At 37.9% G+C, this 22,486-nt stretch overlaps 1 protein-coding gene across 4 annotated transcripts in view; it reads right to left on the bottom strand.

The window, feature by feature from the left end:
* Positions 1-20,817, bottom strand: part of SMARCA1 (SNF2 related chromatin remodeling ATPase 1) — a 69,026-nt gene extending 48,209 nt beyond the window's left edge. Inside the window, exons 1-10 of one of the 4 annotated variants that reach the window (XM_082680810.1) lie at positions 20,549-20,816; positions 15,929-16,015; positions 13,748-13,914; positions 13,304-13,404; positions 13,098-13,198; positions 10,335-10,514; positions 6,538-6,693; positions 5,259-5,390; positions 4,225-4,293; positions 504-613 (exon numbers count right to left, since the gene is read on the bottom strand). In XM_082680810.1, coding sequence (XP_082536936.1) covers positions 504-613; positions 4,225-4,293; positions 5,259-5,390; positions 6,538-6,693; positions 10,335-10,514; positions 13,098-13,198; positions 13,304-13,404; positions 13,748-13,914; positions 15,929-16,015; positions 20,549-20,722 — 1,277 coding nt within the window. In that variant the 5' untranslated portion in view covers positions 20,723-20,816. Of the gene's footprint in view, positions 1-503; positions 614-4,224; positions 4,294-5,258; positions 5,391-6,537; positions 6,694-10,334; positions 10,515-13,097; positions 13,199-13,303; positions 13,405-13,747; positions 13,915-15,928; positions 16,016-20,548 lie in introns of all 4 variants that reach the window. The other 3 variants (XM_082680811.1, XM_082680812.1, XM_082680813.1) reach the window with 3 other exon arrangements.
* Between the last annotated feature and the right edge of the window lie 1,669 nt (positions 20,818-22,486).

Raw genomic sequence — 22,486 nt, forward strand, 5'->3', positions numbered from 1 at the left:
AAGTATTATTACCCCCATTTTACAGAAGGGAAACTGAGATTACATAACTTGTCCAAGCTAAGTAGCTATTAAGAGGCAAAGCACTGACTCAAACACAGGTCTATAGACTCCAAGGCCCATGCTCTTTCCTAAAGGTTAAATAAAATACTCATCAATTTTCTATTAAAATATCTGAACTACTTAACTTGGCATTTAAACATAAAAATGTAATTTTTGAACTAAAGGCACAACTGAACCACTACAAAGCTTTTTTTTTTTTTTCCGGTACGCGGGCCTCTCACTGTTGTGGCCTCTCCCGTTGCGGAGCACAGGCTCCGGACGCGCAGGCTCAGCGGCCATGGCTCACGGACCCAGCCGCTCTGCGGCATGTGGGATCTTCCCGGACCGGGGCACGAACCCGTGTCCCCTGCATCGGCAGGCGGACTCTCAACCACTGTGCCACCAGGGAAGCCCACAAAGCTAATTTTTAATAAATAAATTCTAATGGAAATATAATAGCTCACCATTCTCGCTGCATTTTACTCAATCCCAAGTAAATCTTGATTTCCTTTTTAGGAGGCAGGCTCTTCTCTACATCAGTTTTTATACGCCGTAACAAAAATGGTTTTAAAACCTAAAAAGTGAGAGTTTTTATAAAAGTTTATAAAACATTCAATATTATAAACCATTTATTTCATTGACAACACCCTAATGTGAAATTTACTTCCCACTGTATAATCTGAAAAACACTACCAACACCAGTTGCCAACTTTCTTGGTAAAAAAGAACCAAGTAACGGCCCATTACAGGCTCAGAATAGGGGACCTAAATTAGACATTCATGATTTGATGGCAGAAAAGACATTAAAAATTAAGACAGTAAGATTATTGACTATTGAAAAAGTACGAAATATACTTTTTTAAAAAATCTGCTGTCATACAATATTTTTAAACCTGAGAGGAAATCTGAAGTCAGAGTATGGATCCAAGAGTCTCTAAAAGTGAAACAAAAATTCAAGCCATTTAAAAATGGTTAACTATATGAATGAGGAGAAAATGGTTCAATGTTAAGGAAGATACGAATGAAAAGAGAAAAAACATGAAACAGTCAGTGTATACCTGCAAGGCAAATTCTATCACAAGAAAAAAAAATCTCTAGAGCACCTGCAATGTGCCAAATACTACATCATGGACTTGATAGAGTATTAAATCCTTACAATAAATCTTTGAGGGAAAGGCAATTATTTCAATGTTAGTAATGTCACCAAAGTCACCTTGCTAGTAAGTGGTAGAAGCAGAAATCAAACCCAGATCAGGCCGATTCTACATCCAGCTCAGTCCCTGATTAGCTGTTGTGAGCTGGGCAAGTTCTTTTAACTTTTCCAAGCCTGTTTCCTCATCCATTCATCCAAAACATATAGATTTATGGTATTTGTGTATGCCAAGCATTTTTAAATGGGGATAAAGACACCTAGTTTCAAGGCTTCTGTGACAATTTGTGGTAGTACATGTGCAGAGCTTAACCACAGTAGACATCGGTAAACTGTGGCTATTATTACTAGAGATCCATGGGAGGTAAGGAAAAGGGAAGTGTAAACGAAGACTTCTGGTTTCCTGCTTGGGCCTCTTAAATTTGTCTAAGTGGCATTTTTAAGAGTTTCAACTGACTGTGAGACATTTAGGCAGAAGACTCAGAAGGCAGTGGGACATGTAAGTCTAGAGCTTAGGAGAGAGACAAGGAGAGAGAAATTTGGGAGTTATAAGTATAGAGGTGGTAGCTGAAACTATGGGAGTGAACCCCCAGGGAGAGCACATATGAAAAAGGAAGCCAAAGACAAAGCCCTATGAAACACTAAACTTTCAGGGACAGAGAAAGAAAAGACCATGGTTGGGACTGAAAAGAATAGCCAAAGAGGTAAGAGAAAATCCATCCCATACCCCAGACACTAAACAGAAAGCTCTTAAAGCAGGAGTGGTTAGCGGTACTAAATATTACAGAGACGCTAGGGCACTGACCAAAAGGTATACCCTGAACTAAGTAACTGAAATCACAAACACTTGTTAAGTAAGTTTCAATTGTATTTAATGGATAAACTCTAGTGGTCAATGGATTCAGGAGTGAATAGGACCCACCAGAGACAGAGTAAACATTCCCCAGAGTTGACCAAGTTCGTGCTATCAGAGGCCCAGCTGTACTACAACTTGTGTTACAAGATTCTTGGAAGATTTGTCTTCTACTCCTCTGCATTCTTGCAATAAATTCCCTATTACATAAGGTCATTTGTTTCTGGACTTGTTCTGTTTAACTCTAAATAAATATTTACATAAAGCATGATGACTGTTAGGGCTTCAAGTCAATAAATGTTTAATGAGCAGTTACTCTGGACCAGGCACACAGGGTACAATGTGGTGGAAAATAGACAGGGTCTCTGCCACACCAAGTTTACATTTTTCCAGGGTAGGGGGAGAGAGGGAGAAGTGGACAATACATGGGTTTTTTTTTTTTTTAGTATTATCTGTAAAGAAAGATTGAGACTCTCATTAAAAACAGCAGACAAAAAATAGCAAATGCATCTATACCCACTTCCTCACAAAACTCCACTAAGCCAATTAAAATTATAGGTGTACATTTTTAAAAAGAGTGAATAGGGACTTCCCTGGAGGTCCAGTGGTTGAGACACCACACTTCCAATGCAGGGGGCAGAGGTTTGATCACTGGTCGAGAACTAATATCCCACATGCCGCATGGTGTGGCCAAAAAAAAAAAAAAAAAAAGGAGCAAATAGGAGATTTGGTGGTGGAGATAGAGGGGATAAACTAAACTTTCAAATAGCTTAGCCATCAAGGTAATAAACCAGAATCACAGCTCGAGAAGGACAAAGCGTTGAGGGAGTACTGTTCTGTGTATGTGAGGTGGGGGCATCTAAGTGTGGGTTAGGATTTAATAAGGGAGATAATTGAGCATATTTACCTGTTGAAGGAAAAGAGCCAACATGGAAGGAGAGGTAGAAAATTCAGTCAATAAAAAGGATAAATCAAGGGGAAAAGTCCATAAGGAAACAAGAAAAGATGAGATCCAGGGTTCACGTTGGAACAATTAGCCATTGCTGGGAGAAAGACCTCTTCCACTCAAACAGAGGTAACTCAGATGCAGATATCCTTGGAAGATGGATATCCTTGAAGGAGTTCCTACCTAATGTCTTCTATTTTCTCTTTGAGAAAGGAATGATGGTACTTGCTGAGAAAGGAGGAGGGCAGGGAACACCTGGGTTAGAGGTCTTGGGGAGACTGGGGAAAGTCTGAAATAGCTGTTCTAGGAAATGAGAAAGAATGCTGAGGAAGGCCATGTTGAAGGATCACCAACATCATCAAATCCCAGCTTACGTTAGGGAACATGAAACTGTAGTGGCTCCAACCTGTACAGTGGGTGTAATCTCCTTTATCAGTGTTGAGCAGCCCCAGTACAGAGCAGGTCACTCTGCTAGTAAGTGGTAGAAGCAGAATTCAAACCCATAGGACAGTTACATAATTCCAGTTTAGGGCTTTTAGGGCAGAAATGGCAGATCAAGAGAGCAAGGGAGTTTGAGATATTGGCAAAAAAAAAGTGGTTCAAGTGATAGAACATGGGCTCATTGCTGGATACAGAAAATGTAACAGAAATGGTCTGACAGATGGGGGTAAAGCAGGAGTCCAGGCACTGGATATCTCTGTGAGATAACAGGACAGATACAAATGGAGTAATATGAGTGAAAGAGAAGGATACAAGAAGCTGTTAACAAAGAAGGGGAAACTGGTGTTCAATGAATGTGAGGGGGTCACCTGGTAATGAGTAGATGACAGAGAAAAGAATGGACGGAGGATGGACTTGCAAGGTAACTTGAGCCTCAAAGGAAGAGTTTTACACATGACAGTGGAGAAGCAGTGGTTTTGAAATGGCATTGGGGAACTAAGAGAATACTGATGCAATCTCAAGGACCTGTGGGGTACGGGAGAGTGAACAGCCTCTATGGGAGAGAACCACATTATCCTGGGGAGAGAGCCAAAGCAGAAGAGCTGTTCCATAGAGAAGCTGAGGATACAGTGGGAGTTTGCCTCCCAAAGAGGCTATTAGAAAAGTCGAGAGGGAAAAACACTAAGACTGAGCCCAGAAGCAAATCCACAAGTTCAAACAGATTCTATAGCAGCTTGTTTTCTAGCTCAGTTATATATATATAAGTACTAAATTTTCCTGTCTGCTATTACTTACTGCGTGAAGTCTTTCCACAAGTTTTTGATCACCAAGACAATTTTTAGTGTCAAACCAAGAATCAAAGTCCTGTGGAGGGGTGAAAATTCTGCAGTAAGTGCACAGTTTTTTTTTTAATAAATGCAGTATTCTATAAATTCTTATACAACTCATATAGCAATAATTCATTTTAAAAGCACTGTAAAAATATGTTAACTGTGATGGCCAATATTATTTACTTCTGAAAACAGATAAAATACTGGAGCAGTTAACAAAATCTGAACTGCATTATAGAGGCACTCCATCAGCAGGTTTTCCTTAAAAAGCTTTTATTAGGCTTCCCCATACCATAGTAGCATTGTATCCAGTTAAAAGGAGTAGGAATAAGAATAAAAAATCGAAGACATGCTAATGAAAATGTTAATCAAACAGTAAAAATGAACAAAAGCAAGATAAGGTATACAAACCAATAGATAGCTGAACTTGGTACTTTTATTATCAATTAATATCAGTAATGAGGAAAATCAAGCTCCAAAGTCCTTAAATCATTCAATTCTGTTTGCTGCACTAGCATAACCTTATGTTAATGATAAAAACAGTATAAATCATACATTTACAAAATATGTTGCTTTTCACATCACATATTATAAGCTCTTTAGTACTCACCAAATGTTAATACCTGCAATAATTAAAGATTATTTCAATGACTCCACCTGCCAAACTAGTATGTAGAAAACCCTTCCAATTTAATTAAAAGAAAATTTAGAAAGCACTATTCTGAACTCAGTCTACCTTATGTCATAAGTTGTGGTAGCAATGTTATTATATAGGCAAAGTTTAACAGGCAGGATAATCTCAAAGAAAAGAAACATTATTTCTCTAAATATCCCCGTTTGAAAAAATTTCTACTTAAGAGCACCTTTCTGAGAAAATCAAAACACAAATAAAGAATTACAAATGAAAAAGAACTATCAATTTCAATCTACATTCTATGCTTTGAAAACAGATGTCTGTGAACATAAGAAAATTACACTTAAAACGTATGACAAACTTACATCTGCAGAATTAAAGACATCAGGCAATAAAAAGTTGAGTAGTGCCCAGAGTTCATGCAGGTTATTCTGCAAAGGTGTTCCAGTTAGGAGCAAGCGGTTAGTTGACTTGAACTCACGAACAATCTCTGAAAGCTAGAAAAATAATAGTTACGTCAACATTGTTTTATTTATTAGAATGTTCATCAGTTCTTCATCCAACCCAAGACATGTTTTGAATAAAATAAAACTTGAAAATTAATTTTCTGTGGCAAAATATCCTGGTTCAGGTGACATTGCCACAGTGAAGCACAACTGAACAAAATATTCTAGGCATTTCTACACTTACAAGAATGCAGATCATAGTCACACCTGAGACCGTTCCCCCACTTTAAAAAATTTATTTTTTCCATTTTGGGTCCACAGAAACAGTCAGAACTCTATGGAATTCAGGCTAGTCACTTTATACAACACTATCGCCTTCTCCCTGCCAATCATGTTCATCCGCCATGCCTAGCCAACTTCTAACTTGGCCTGGTCACAATTTTTAAGCACCACACTTGAGCCCATTTTCCCCGAATATCTTATATTAACTTTCTAAATATAAAACCACAAAAATTAAAGCACAAAAAGTATAAAAGAACAGTAATCTTATCAATAAAAATGCACATTTTTATAGTGCTCTTAAATTAACAATTATTCTCTAACATGCGTCCTCTTATCGGGTATTAACTCTAATTTGAAAAGCACCACCTGGTGATTTTGCTTCAGTTGTGTCCCTGGTTCTCCCAAAGCAGCCCAGTGATCCAAAGAGAGGTTCATCATAATAATTGACGCTTTTCCTACTGTTGATGGAGTTGAATGGCAAGAAATGTTGGTATTTTTCAATGTTAACACCACACTCTAATTCACACAAGTCAGATAATTCTAGGAAATGATTTTTTCTAATCCATATGAATACACGTAAGGTAGCTCCTCAAAAAATAAACCAATGCAAATGACATTTATACACCAAATATTGCCAAAATATTAAAATACTGTAGCATAACAGAGTTACTTAGGCTGCAACAGTTATAGCAAATGAACACCTAATTTTCTTTACATAAAAACTGGGCTCAATTTTCATTTGTCTTATATTCAATCATTTAAACTTCAAAATCATTTTAAAAACTGATTTTCTTTCACATTCTGTGAATAAAATCACAACCTTCTATCACTTTTTTAATTCTGAATACAGAGAAGTAAACAAACAGAAATTGTAGTTAAAAGAAAACTTTAATAAAGATGTTGAGAACTAGCTTACCTTAGATTTTTCATTCTTTATTCTGTGAGCCTCATCGATGACTAGGTATCGCCAGTGAAACTTTTTGAATACAGATTTTTCTTTAATTACCATCTCATAAGAAGTAACACAAACATCCCACTCTCCTGGCATCATTTCATCACGAATAAAAGCAGCCTGATGCAAAATAAAGTTCCTTATATTAGAATATGTTGACAAGATGTCACAGAATTAAAGCATCAACAGACTATTAAGAATTCTAAGAGACCCTTGGAATCATTCGGTCTCATCCATTTTACAGATAGGAAATCTGAGGTCCAAAGATACTTTTGTGGTCAATTATCTGTATGACATGCTAATATTTTTCATCAACAAAAGAGAAGCAAAGGCTTCCGTTAAACGAGTACAGCATATTCAATGAACCGGAGAAGTTCATATCACCAGAAGATGACAATTACTAGGCTCTCTCTTCATACCACAAAGGATCAAAAGGACATGGGCAAAGGAACTACTTTCTGAATACCATACTCTTACCAAAATCCAAGCATTACCAACATGATAGCACTTCGATAAATGGAAAAAGCTCAACATATATGAGTGATTCCAACCTTTTGAGATCTCTTGTATGTCTCCTTCACTTTCTAGCAGGGATGAGTCATAAATTTTGTTAAGGGGTCATGAAAGCCCATTAATGTTTTTGTGAAATTCCTGATGTTATGAGACTACAAATGTGATTTTATAAAGGGGACTTGCTCTCTCTCGATACATGAGTCTATTTAAAACAGTGAGACTATTTAAAACTATTTTTAAATCTTCATAGGCAGTGGCCAATGTGGTAGCCAAGTTGATTGAAAGCATTTTTAACTTGTATTAACTGAATTCCAGATTATTTTTTATTACAGGTCAAAATAAAACCACAAAGGTTAACAGGGAGCAGCAAAATCTACATTGAGAAGGGACTGGTTAGTACTGTAAATCTGAAGTTACAGTGCATAAACAAAATTGACTGTTCACTGCAAAGTCATTATTTCATAAATTCAGTTATGCATCAAACACGCAAGGGACTCTTTCAACAAATATTCAATGAGTGCCCACTATGTATAAAAGAATTGCCTGGACTGAAGTAGAGGACAGATAAAAGGCCTTTGTAGATCTCAGCTGCTCCCTGGGAAGTGGTATTCAAAAAGTTAATTAAGACATTAGGGAGTTAGAGGCAAAATAAAAAGAACCAGGGTGCCAGACCCTATTTAGTCCTGCATATACCTTACCCTTATTTGATTTTGTGAAATACTCAGTTTAATGGTTCCTCGTACAGTTTCATAGAACATACACATATTTTAATTTAAATTAGCTCTTCTTTGAAATTTGTGTAACTACTTGATAGTTTCAGAGTTAAATATCTTGATAGAATATTAAATAAGGATCACATAATCCAAAAGTTCTCATATTATAGGTGACAAAAATTAAGGCCCTTTGAGATTCATTCAACACCACAGTCAGTAGCAAAGCCAGAATTAAGACCAGATCTCCTGTTTCCATGTCCATGACCTTTGATGCCTCTGGAGTGTGAAAGGAAGGGGTCAAAAACTATGTTTAGGAATCATACCTCTAAATACTTCAGGACTACATTAGCTTCAAACAGGATCAGGATTTTCTCTAATAATTTCCTACCTCAATTAGATACCTACTGTAGCTTACATCAAATACTTTATTACCAAAATACTGACCTCATAAAGTGTTTACAGAAGGCCAAGAAAATAGAAAGATCCAATATATCTATCCCATGTGGTACAAAGGCTCAAATCTGTCTATAAATAATGATCTGGATTTTCTCTACACATAATGACATCAATCTTTAAGTGCTGCATATGGCACATTAATTATTTATGTAATTAACAATTACTGGTTCTCAAACTCTTTGACCATGGCCCACAGTAAAATTGTATTTTAGGTCGCAATCCAGTATATACATACATGTTTGAGGGCGTGTATATAGAAAGAAGCAATACATATCCTCAATGCTACTTTCTACTCTGTTCTATCTCACTGTTTTAAAAAATTGTTGTCACCACCCACTAAACTGAACCCCAACCCATTAATGAGTGGCAATTTGCAAAACATTGACTTTGAAGGTTAGTTTTCATGATTAAGAAGTTTTCGAAGTGTCTAGAAGAATTTCAACCTCCCATGGGGTAGAGATAGGGCAGTCACCAATTAAATACATCCACCTTTTCTTGAAAACTCCCAGAGACACTTCATGAAACCCTTGGATTCCACATAATATAGTCGAAAACCACTGACATACATTTTTACTGAGACATGATGACAACACAAGCCTAGATATTTCTCAATATCTATGACCTTCAAGAATAATTTCAGGGACTTCCCTGGTGGCGCAGTGGTTAAGAATCTGCCTGCCAATGCCGGGGACATGGGTTCGAGCCCTGGTCCGGGAAGGTCCCACATGCCGCGGAGCAACTAAGCCCATGCGCTACAACTACTGAACCTGCGCTCTAGAGCCCGCGAGCCACAGCTACTGAAGCCCGTGCGCCTAGAGTCCGTGCTCTGCAACAAGAGAAGCCACTGCAATGAGAAGCCCCCGCACTGCAATGAAGAGCAGCCCTGCTTGCTGCAACTAGAGAAAGCCTGCACACAGCAATGAAGACCCAACGCAGCCAAAAATACATACATACATACATACATACATAAAACGAATAATTTCAGCAAAACAAATCAATACTTTAGAAATACAAAATTTTATAAGAAATGGTATTACATAATAGCAGCAATCAGAAAGATTTCTAAGTGACTAATTTGCTACTGCGAAATATTAGGCATAGGGAAGAATCAAGCCTGTAATTCTATATTTATGAGCTCAGTATTTCAATATTTAAATTATTTATAAGTTAAATTTAAATAACTTTAAGTAATTTTTCTTCAAGCAAAATGATAAGAATAAAATCACATAATTCATTATGCTACCATTCTTTTGAGGATATCTTTTGATAACCTATCTAAATATGTAAAATAGAATAAATCTTTACTCTAAACTATGTTCTCTGGAGGCAAAATAAAGACCAAGTTTAATCATATGCTTTCTAAACTGACTATTCATTTTGGTATTTTTGCATAATTCATTATTTTTAGATTAATTCAACAGTCCTAAAATAATTGTAGCCTACTAGATTGACAAATAGCTACTTTAAACAAGAGCCCAGAATTTCTGATATTATCTAAGAATGTATGCACACATGTATTTTTCTATTCAAAGATCAAAACTGAAAGCTGTGTCTATGCATAAACACAAAACACAAGGCTCTCTGTACAAAGAGAAAAAGTTCCATTCATGTGTGTGTGCATGTGCATGTGTGCGTGTAAACAAGTCAAAGTCAAAAGTAAAAAATTTAAACAAAAAAATTGAAATGCAAATTGATACATTTTTGGCATCAAAACAGCACAAATGATAGAATCACTGAAAAGATAGACTGTCAATAAAGTAAGATTTTTAAAAATAAAACATCACTTAAAAGTGCAATTCAAAATGCTTAGGTTAATGAGCTAGTTAAAAGTAAATGCCAATAAGCATAATAATGGGTTTTCTGTTATGAATAGGTAACACATCTACCTCATAGGAGTGTTGTGAGAATTAGCTTAATTAATATATAAAACGCACTTACAAAAGAGCCTAACAAAGAGTAAGCACAACTTAAGTGCTATTTAGTAGTAGCAGTCAACTCGAATGTCTTTTATAGCAATAAAACTTAACCCCAGAAATGATGTTATCCTCGATTGCCTTTTGAAACCTGTTTCTCACTTACTCTCGCATCCTTGTCTCCAACGAAACAAATAACACGAAGAGATGGGACCCATCGCTTAAATTCATTCATCCAGTTGTGTAAAGTCGACTTTGGAACTAAAACCATGTGAGGTCCAGGAATGTTTCGGTAATGTTTCAGGTAACCAAGCAAAGCAATTGTCTGTAAAGTCTTACCAAGGCCCTGCGTTATCATCACAAGGAAAAGAAAGCCATAAACATTTTTTATTTAATGAAACATTTGTTAGTAGCAACTTTACAAAAGATATTTGCCAACTATCTCACATAGGGAAAAGTTAAAAGACTTTTTTTTTAAATGAATAAACATTCCAATTCAATACTTACCCTGAGCACAAAAAGAAGCTAAGAACTTGCAGTTAGAAAGTTGCTCAACAAAGCAATTTTCTATTTAGGAGACTTTTACTCCTAAAGGAGCAAGCAACCTATATTATTTTTTCTACTAGTTTGCAAAATTAGGAATTTCGTGTATTTCACAAAGACACATTTCCTTTATCAGCCTGCTTAGAAACCGGTCTTTCTTTCCCATTGACCCCAACATTATTACAGCCCAGACATGAAATATTCACACTATGCATTTCAAGGGGCATGTAGCTCTATACTTGCATCTCACACCCTTGAAGACCTAATGAATCATAAAAGAACAGAACATAAATGAACTTTGCAGCCAGAAAGGACTGTAGAGATCACCTAGTCCAGTGGACTTTTTAAAAAATAATATACTGAACACCCATGAATCCACTACCTAACCTATGGGAAAGAGAACTATGTCCTATGCTGTATGACCTTTCAAAACAGTTTCTGGCTTTATCGCTATACAAGGTATACATTGCTTTTATAAACCTAAGCTTAAAGCTATTTTTATAGCATTTATCCTATCTGATATTTCACTTATGAGATGAGTTTTATGGATGTTATGCATTAAAATCTTAAAATGTTTATTCTCCTTAACCAAGTAAGTGCACTTCTAGAAATCCTATGGAAATAATTTGAGAGGTGCAGAAAAACTAAATTACAAGGGTTCTCATAACAGTATTATTATATATCAAATATATACATATATATCAGTCAACATATACGATATACATATATAGAATATATACTATCAACCAATCCATATGACCAGCAATAAGGGAGGAAATGAATAAAATTATGGAACCTCCCTAGGATTAATTATTATGCAGTAATTAACAATTATTCTTACCAAAATGTTTTAATTGTGTGGAAAATATGTATGAATGTGAAGAAATCAGAATACCAAATCATATATAACACGACCTCAACTATGCAAAATAAATACAACCAGAGGAAAAAGACTAAAAAGAAATATGCCAAAATGTTAACTATGGTTATTTCGAGGTAACAAAATTATAACTTACTTTTAATTTTTTCTCAACTTTTTTCCAAATTTTCTATACTCGAAGTATCTTTCCCCTTTTTAGTAATTAAAACATAGCTGGTGTCAGCATAACTTCAATATGAAGGATCTTTAGACAGGCTGCAGCCAAGAGGAGCGTGAGGCAAACCCTGATCTTTCTCTTGTCCAATTAACTAAGCTCCTCCCTGTCTGAGCTGACTGTAGTTTCCAACCCAGAATACTAAATATAAGGAGCTACAGACCCTTGATTTAAAGGACTTGCCACACACCTAACAGTTGCTTAGCCAGGGATGAGTACCTATGGGACTGACTACTACACTACAAGCTATAGAGCATCGATAGTCATGTGGCCCATATGGATATGTGATTGTAAATATGGCTCCAGAGTCACATATATGAGTATCACTGCCCTCTCTTAAATCCCACCTTATTCATTTGGTCTTAAAATGCCAAACCAGGTCTTCATACACTCCTCTGACCTGATGAATTAGCATCTTAAATGGCCTTACTTTTTCTCTTCGGTCTTTTTTTTACACAGTCTGCCCTCAAAATCCACAGGTTTCGCATTGGGCATTTAACCAACCACAGATCAAAATCTGTGGATGGCAAACCGCGGATACAGAGCGCCCAACTGTACTATGCCATTTCATATAAGGACTTGAGCTTCCATGGATTTTGGTATCCCTGGGAGTCACAGAACCAATCTCCCTCGGACATGGAGGGACAACTGCATGTCCATCATTCCTTAGCTCATTTCCTGACTCCCAGCTGGCACTCTACTGTCAAGACTCAACAATGCTCTTCACTTTTTTGTTCCTCACACTTTCTTTGATCACACATGGAGGCATTTACATTCACTCATGCATACATTCATTCATTTAGCGTTTGGTTTCTATCGCCACCTCATTCCCAAAAGGATTTCAGGTAGCCTACAATGAAAACATGGAACATAAATTAATGGTCAAAAAGAAATAAAGAGGGGCCAAGGAAAGTAAGACTAAAAGCTAAAGGATAGGAAAAGGCACAAAGGACACAATGGGCAGACCATTAAAAGTTACACTGATGCTCCATTTTGGTATTCACTAGGGCTCTGAGCTTCCTGGAGGCCATAGTGCAAACATGAACAAAAGTACAAGGAGGTTTTTTTTATACCATCTGAGAAAATCTCACTAAGAATTTTGTGGCCTGTGAAAGTATATGTTCTAGAGGTTACTTAAAGAAACAATTCTAGACTTCACAAATGCCTTTTATGTTATAACTAAATAAAACAATTAGCCTCCAAACCCCAGGGGGGAAATTCAGCTCAGGTATTTCAAATTTACATAAAATTACTGATAACTAAGAATGTGTTTTAAGCTACCAACTCCTTACCATTTCATCAGCCAAAATACCATTGACTCCATTTTCATACAAAGAGATCAACCAGTTCAGTCCTCGAATCTGATAATCTCTCAGTGGTCCTCCTTTCACATCTGAAAAAAAAAAATCAAGGCTCTCATAATTTCATTAATACAACCAAGTAAAATTTTCTAAAACTAAACTGAAAACAAAAAACACCAACATGATGAAGTACTTACATGAAGGTGACACCTCAAATCTAACACACACGTTAGATGTTTTCCGACTCTCCGAGAGCAGCTCTTCATCTTCTTCTTGCTCTGTGCGCCTGTGACGGTAGCTGAAATGAAAAAAGAAATACCTTCGTATTCAACCCAAATGCTAAGGTGTCAATTAAGTCAGTATACACTGTTAATATCTTTTATGAAAAAAGAAGGGTTATCTAGAGTCTTGCTTAGAAGTTGGTAGAACCAGCCTACCTTTTTACTGATTGACTTCTACTGAGATAAGAAATATTGTTGCCTCCAAAACATACTTACACTGACAATAACCATATTTTTTGAATATAAAATCACACTGAATAAGTGAAGAAGGAAGGGAAGTATGAAGGGAGGTAGAAGGGGGGCAGGAGGAAGGGAGGGAAGGAGAGAGGGAAGAAAGTAGAGAGACAGATGCCAACATACTCTCCAACAGAAATTAAGCTCTGCTTGTCATCTTTCTTTATTCGAGGGCGTCCCAATTTCATGTTCAGAGGAGATGTTGGAGATTTCTGTGCTGAAGGTTGAATGAAATGTGCAAAAAGTTCTGTCTGCTTCAGTAAAAATTCAAATCTCTTTGCTCGATCTGCTTTCTAATTTACAAGACAAAAGAAAAAGTAATGATTTCTTTTTGTGTTCATTCAAAATTTAACAAATACTTATATTGCACTTAATTTGTACTATGTTCTAAGCACTTTAAACATACTAACCCATTTAATTCTCTTAATAAACCTATGAGGTAGGTACTAGTATTATCCCCATTTTACTGATGATAAAACTGAGGCACAGAGAGGGTAAGTAACTTGCCCAAGTTCCCACAGCTAGTAAGTAGCAGAATTTGAAAATGGTATTTTCAGATGGTTTGAGTAGAAGCCAAGTGATCCGACAGACTTAATAAATGACTCAATAAGAAGTACTCTGCTTAAAGAATTGGGGTCAAAAGGCAAATCCTGAATGGTTTGGAAAGCCAACCAAGAATTTTCAAGCTTCATCTAGAAACAATTTAAATCTTAGAATACAGTGTCATCTTGTCTCAAAATACTTTCAATGTCATGGTACAATACATTTCTCTCTTCAAATATAGTGATCTGGAAAACTGTGTTTTATGCTATGAGTATATAAAGTTTCTCCCGAAAGTGAGGATTTGGAGAAAAAATATACACACACACATATATAAGTGAAATAGTTGATATATGTTAACAATTAAAAATCGACCAAAGGTAAAATAGAGAGCTAGTGGGAAGCAGCCACACAGCACAGGGAGATCAGCTCGGTGCTTTGTGACCACCTAGAGGGGTGGGATAGGGAGGGTGGGAGGGAGCCGCAAGAGGGAGGAGATATGGGGATATATGTATATGTATAGCTGATTCACTTTGTTATACAGCAGAAACTAACACACCATTGTAAAGCAATTACACTCCAATAAAGATGTTAAAGAAAGAAAGATCGATATATAATTTCTCAATACATTTTAAAAGGTCATATAGCTTATACCAATAAATGCAATAAAACTTTTTTTCACTAAAAAAATCCTAAAAGATCAAGATAAAGAAAAAAACCAAGGTGATTTTTAAATTCCCAGTCACTTTCTGACCACAGGGTAGAGAATATTTGATTACCAATGAAGGATGCATAATTAATAACATCAGAATCTTACAAGAATTCATTAACGTAAATATAAGAATTAGACAAATACATTCAGACCAGTAGCTGGAAGGAGGCCAAAACCTTTCCATTTTATGTTATCCTCACTGGAATGTTGTTTTTAGAGTTGTTAAAACATTAACTGTCTACGTTAGATGTGGCCTTAAACATTAAGGCATGGAGTTTTGTAAAATCACCATGAACAACCAAAAAATGTACTTCATCTCTACTAATTTTTATAATATTACTTCAAAAACAGCCCCTTGACCAAAAAACAATCAGTTCTAACTGCCTATTAATTTCTCTTTTCAGTTAACCAAGTTCACTGGTTTTGAAAGATCCCAGGGCATAAAAGTCTAGTTAAAATTAAAGCTAAAATATGGGTTTTAGTGACTAAAAATTAAATAATTAAATGTAGAGCAAAGCCATAGGTGGGTGTAATTATGGTTATACTGCTTAAGCATGTAATATTTTCATACATTGGGCAAATAGCCTTCCCTCAGGAAAATGTATTACCATATTACATGTTTCATAATGTGCAGCATTCATTCACACATCCAGAGCAAGGAGAGAGGGAGAAGAAAATACCAGGCTGGTTTTGTGACCTGCTTTCTCTCAGCCATATTGATATTTTATCCACTTACATTTTCACTTCGTGGATAAAATATTTCTAGCATAAAACACCCTATTATGGGGTAAAGAGTGCTAAACAAAAGTGAAGAGATGTGCCTTCTAGTCCCAACTATTCCATATCATTTCTCTGATACTTTATTTCCTCATCCGAAAGTGAGGAGATTCATTTATCCATCAAAAATCTATTATGGTGGATGATATATTAAATTACTTTTCAATTCTAAAACCTATGATTCTGTATTCATTAAACACATATATTTTTTAATCTTTCACATGTCCTCTATACAAATCAACTACTGTATTCACTATCCTAGCCAAGAACATATTTACCATTTTCTCTTCATATTCTGGATCCATTTCCTTTTCAGATTTAGAAGCTTTAGCAGCAAGTTTGAGTTGAAATGGAGAAAGGATTTTCTAGAATTTCAAAGAAAATAAATCATCAAATTGCAAAGCAAGGTCAACATTCTCATTTGAAGAAAGTAAAAAGTAATTAAATACTAAATAAATAAATCAACATGGGCCATGCCTGGACCAGTGATGAGAGCATGCCATGAACAGGGCTTATGATTAATCCAGTTCTGTGCACCTGAGGTCCAATTAAAAAAAAATCCGAAGAATTGTGAAAGCCAGCGAAATAACATTAATTAAAATAAAAACCAAAAGGTGGGAAAATGAGCCTTTTCACCTACTGTCTAATTTAAAGTGCAAGAAAGTGTATAACCACCAAATAGGAGATTTAAAATCTAGACTATTATCAACCACAAACCAAAGAATTCAAGGAAAGTAAATATTAATTCTCAGAAACACTTCTTAATGTAACAAGCCAAACTTTCAGAAGAAAAGACTGTGGTTTGTTCCTGAAAAGATATGATTTTTTAATATTGTTTTATATTCTAATTAGAACATTCAAACTGTTTTATGTACTGCAGTGCAATCATTTATATTTAAAATAATGAAATAGTACAGTTTCAAACTTTTGGTTTATGTTAATTTTCTCCTACTGGAAAGAAAACCTTTTAAAACTATTTATAAACACGAATATTTTGTAGAAGCAGTTTCTCAGGGCTATTAACTATTAACCTTTGATATTTAAAAAAACTGTAATTTAGTGAAAAGTAATATAAATCAGCTACTTTAAAATACTGAAATTATCTAGGGGGTTATCTCATACATCCTATCCTTTATAAAGACAAAGCTGGTACTTGTAAATATAAATAGATATGTAGAATACACCTCCTTCCCTGTAAGAAATCAAGAAATAAAATAATAAAAACACAAATCTACCCATTAGTACCAGAGTGGAGAGTATTCCAGTTTTAACACAGACTGCAAAGTCAAAACACAAATCTGTTTGTGAAAACTAAAGAAATTATGTCCATTTGAGCACGGCTTTTGACAGCCTGTTCCTGAAAACTTAGGTCATAAATCAAGACAAGAATGTGATCTTAAACATAAGAAAAACATGGCTCCAGTAGTTAATAAATGTTTTCTAACATTTACTAAAATTTCTATTTTGAGGAAATCCAGACTAAGATTATGGAATCTGACCCTGGTCAGGGTTCTCCTTTGGAGCACTGATCAGATATTTTTCAGTTATTCTTAGCCCAAACAACAGCCATCTTGATTTACAGCATCTCATATGTATGTATGTGGGATGTTCTGAATGTAATTCTGGATGGATGAGAATAGAAACTACTAAAATGCCCTCAATACCACACTTTCAAACTGTCACATACACTAGAAACCCTATTTTATTTTCAAAGCAACAAGGAAAATTCGATAACAAAATCCACACCTTTATCATTCCCTGAAAAGCTAAATGAAATCTAGTTTTCAAGTTTCAAAATTACTTTCCCTCACATACACAAGTGTATATCTAATAATGTGGGATACAAATTTCACTTATAGAAAATTAAAGCTTTATTATTAGAAAAACATTTTACTCTTTACTTTTTTGCTTACCTTGTGGTAGAATACCATAAAATTTTAATTATATGCTAATTAAAATTCCTAACCTTGAGCATTGCCATTAAAAGCTGTAGGTAATTACTTAATTGGCACTATCTTCCACAACAAATTTTAAAATACCTACGTTCTAAACCTTTCCATTTGTGTCTGTGTATGTTTTCACAAATAAACTCTCTCATACAAGAAAAGATAAAAGGTGACCAAGATATTCTAATGAATTCCTTATGGATTTTATCATCTGGTAGTCTAGATGCCATGAGAATGCAGCACAAGGTCACCAAGATGCCCTGTCTTAAAGACCATGACCTTTTTCTTGACATTTTCATTACCAAAAATACCAACTCTAATTTTCACAGCGTTAGGTTATCCAACTGTCACTTAAACCAAGGAAGTTCAAGAACCAGAAGGTAAGCAAAAATACCCTTCTGTAGCTAAATGTCACAAGATAATCCACTCTCATCTACTTTATGCATCACGAAAATGCTCTCATTCAGAGCCTACTTTCTTTTATTTGATACGCAATTCCAGCAAGTTTGATAATCTGGCTTCCCATTCTACAGAGAATAAAAGCTGCAGCAAATGACTTGGGAACGACCACTAGAAGAAGGCATGCTGGCAACAGCAAGAAAGGATGGCAGAAGCCCAGGACTAAAACTTAAGTTCCATTGCGCTAACAGCCCTTCTGCTTGGTGTTCAGGTTATCTCCCTCTCCCCGCTGGATCCCTTGTATTTTTGTATTTTGCAATTGTTTTAAATGAAAGGTTTTGCTACATCTACGTTCTTTATCATAAACCCATTCTTTCTGATGAAAGTAGATGAAGTGTCTAAAAAGTGATAGTTAGCCTGACAATTGAGGGAGGAGACTGAAAAATTATGAAAAAATCAACACAATACCAAAGTGTCTGGGAGGTGGTTATTTGAGGGGAAACAACCTCCTAGGTCTCAAATGCCTTTGTATCACTGTCAGAGTACAATAACTGGCGGACATGAGAAAAAGGTATTTAATCTGCACTTTTAGGACACCATTTAAGGCATCAAGGCAGTGTGTAAATATTTAGATTGGAGGGAGGTACCGATTTACTTTATTTGAAGCAATGGTACAAATGAAAGCACTCAAATAGATGTTTTGGTACTACTCAGAGTTTTAAGGAAAAATTAAAAAAGATGTAGTGACTAAATCAGTGAACTTCAGATATCCAGAAAGTTCCTTCCAGGCAGCACCTCATTTCCCTACGCTGAGCGGACAAATGAGATACTATTAGTGCAATTTCTGATCAGGCCACAGAGTTGTAGTAATATATATGCATCAACTCTCTGATTATACAGGATTTTTATTGATTCCCAGTCTCTTCACAATTCAAAAAATTTATACACCCTGGAAATTCGACAACCTTTACTGCCATACAAAAGACAGCGGAGCACTTACATTTACCCCATCTAGGGAATAAAAGGCACCTAGATGCACTCCTGAATTTCCCAACATTGATTTATACTGATGCTTGGTATTTGGCCCAGCTTTAATCATCAATATTGTCTTACCGATCCAAGTACCACACAGATCCTAATATGCGTATGTTTTCTATGGTTTTCACTTAGCACTACAATCGTCCTTCTGTTTAGTCAACCTTGTAACAGTAAAATATGTCACTGAAGCAACTGCTGAATTTAAAATTACTCTAATTCGCGGCGAAAGGTGTTAACTTCCCTCAATAGCTTTTCATTTGGTCATATAGTACCATATAATGATCCAGACAAAGCCACTGGAGATCTCTAAAGCATAATTTTAATTACCTACGGTTTTTTTTAATTGCGATATGTCTACTCGTAAACGGAAAAAAATCCAGCCATGAAAGATCCGTTCCACAATTTTATTATACATCAAAAATCCTTATGCCCCATCCTATTTTTTTAATCTCAATTTTTTCAACGAGTTTCATAGTTTTATTTGCACGTCTCGGCCCATATGATATATGCCTTATGGAGATAATATATATTTTTCTGGATCTGGCTTTAATAGGTGTCATAGCCGTCCCCTTACGTACATTAGCAGCAGTTCATCCTGGCGACGCTGAGTTTAAAAAAAATTTTTTTTTTAAACCTGCGTGTGTCCAGGAGCCAGCAGCGCCCACTAGGAAAGGGAGGCGGAAGCCTGGAAGGCTTGGGGCCGGATTGGGGGACCATTTGGGTGGCCCTGGAGTGAAACACTATACCGTCGGGGGCGGGGCAGGAGAGGGTGAGGGTGCACACGTTGGAAATTTTCCTAAGCCAGCGTCCACCGTGCCTCAGTTTTGGGTTTGGATTGGGAGGGGGCGGGGGTACAACGCTGAGAGCTCATTTTCTCGGGGTGACACCCCCGCCTAACTCAGCAGGCGGGGACCAAACGAACAAGGGATGATTTTTTTTTTTCCCTGCCACCCAAGGGGCCGACATTGCCAATCAAAGAAATAAAAGTCTCTCCTATCGTCCTCCGCCTTCCAACCACCGGCACCTGGAAATTCAAATTTCAAAAAAAATAAGCCCCCAGCAAAACCCCTTTTGCGCGAGTGTGGGATTGAAGGGCCCAGATTTCCCAGGCAGAGGCCGACGGGAAGGGGGGGGAGAGGGAGCGAGCGAGAGGAGAGGGAGAGGCGGAGGCTTTTTCCTGCACGGCCCCATCCCCCACCCCGTTACCCCAGTTCCGGGAACGCGAGGCGGGCCGGGGGCTGTAGAGGGGCTCCCCAGCCCCCAAGTCCCGGGATAACGGGCACCCGCCGCCCCGCGCCGCGCCCGCGCCCCGCCCCCGGCCTCCAGGAGGCGTAAAGGGAAGGGGGAGGGGAGCGAATGCTAGACTGTTCCGCCGCCCCCACCCCGCGCGCCCGCCGCCCCCAGCCCAGCCGAGCTCCGCGGGTACCTGTCGGCGCCCAAAGGTCAGGGTTTGGGCCCCTCGGAGGGGCCCGGCGCAGAATTTGTCCACCGCACACACACCCCCTTCCTATTTACCTCCTTCTTCTTCTCGCCCTTCTCCTTGGCCACGGTGGCTTCGGTGGCCGCGGCGGCCGCTCCCTCCTCCTTAGAGGTGGACGGCCCCGGCTGCTCGTCCTCTATGACCACAATCGTGGCGGTCGCATCAGAGGCTGCCACGGTGGCTGCCACTGCGGCGGTGTCCGGCTCCATGGCGTTGGAGCGGGAACGAGGAGGGGGACGAGCAAGGGGACGAGGGCTCCTGGGCGGCGGCAGTGGCTGCACTGGAAAGAGCTAGATGGAGCAAGGGTGGGGAATCACTGGCTTCCAACCCCTTCACTCGGGCCCCCCTTCTTTAAATAACCCTCAACCCTGCCCCACTTCCGTCCACCCACCCTACGTCATGGCCTCCCCCCGTCACCCTCCCCCCTTCCTCCACCCCCCCCTCAACGATCGCGAGACTCCCCCTCCCCACCCGGAGCCCGGGCCGGCACCGCACGACCAACTGTTGCCTGAGCGTGGGGCGCGGACAGGGGTGGAGGCGGGAACCCACAGCCCGCGGCCCCCTAAAAATCTCCTTCCCCTCACGCCCCCAACAGTCAGCCTCAGCTCCCCTCGCAGATGTGTGCAGAAAGAATCCTCTTCCCCTTAAATCTGCTCTTTGTACCTCGGGGCGCTCTCCCCTTCTTGCACAAAGAACTTTTCCTCTGCTTATAACTGTACTGTAGAAGGTCTGTCTCACCATTTGCAAAGCCCAGAACCCCTCTGGGGACTTCCCTTTCCCAGGTCCCCAAAGGGGGACTGGTGGTGCTCTTCCCACCTTCGTAAATTCTGCAGAAGCACAAGCACTCCTTCAATCTCTAGATTGCAGCTGCAAACATTCACTTACAAGGCAAAGCGTGACCTGGGTTTTACGTATATTCGCTCTGTTTTCCAGTCTGCTACCTCTCGGATGGCCAATGTGCAGGAGCCCTTCTTTTGCCTTCACCACTGAATTTTAAAAGTCCTGGGGATCAAGGTCAAGGTCCCCACAGAACCTCGGGCAACTCATGGTAGGTGCCTAATACTAATAATTGGGTTGAGTTATTGTGTTTTTTTGTGTATTTTATTCGTATCCCCGTTGTTATTTAGTAGTAATTCAACACCAATAATATGCATGACCACGGATATAAAAGCATTTTGTAAAGGGTATGCAAATGTCAGTTATTAAATATTATTGTTTCTATTTCTCCCCACCAGTTATTTTGATCAATAACGGGAAGATTAACATCTTAGTCTTAAAATTCCAGTCATTAGGGACAAAAGATAGGAAAACATATAAAACACAGTATACCAAACAACAATCACAAAACATACAATTTCCAAAATGAAGCAAGTATTTTCCAAAGTGGAAAGAAATCATGATTAATTTCCCTTAACACACCTTCCTAAATTCCCAATCTGAAATCAAGTGTGATTTCTGCAAAGAGCAGGAAGGCACACAATTGTCCCCCAAATATATCCCTTTTTCCTGGGGATAATACCCTAAATTCCCTTTTGTTTTAAAGCTGTGACTCCTTAATGTGCAGAAACCTTGTGAGATTTTAGCTGGTTTTGATCATTTATACCTTAATGTGAATGAGTGTGAGATCCTGTCCAGGGACTGGTTTTGAACAGAGAAAAAGAGGCAAAGAGCAAGACAGGATTGAAGGAGTGTGCCACTGAGAGGAAAGGAGAGGCTGGTGGTTCTAGTTTTGCTCTGATTTTACTTTCATTATATTCTTCTCATTTACTTTAGATTTTTCCCCCAGTGCCCACGTTTCTCACCCTGAAGTACACATGTGTACTATCCAACAGGTATACGGAGTCTAAGTATTAAAAATACTTCATATTTCTGAAGCGTCAACTGTAGTCCAAAAGTGGAATGGAATTAAGTCACTTAACAGGTCATTTGAAACACGATTTTTTAAAAAAATTATTTATTTATTTTTGGCTGCA

Source organism: Grampus griseus, assembly GCF_964374135.1.
Source record: "Grampus griseus genome assembly, chromosome: X".
Lineage (NCBI taxonomy): Eukaryota > Metazoa > Chordata > Mammalia > Artiodactyla > Delphinidae > Grampus > Grampus griseus.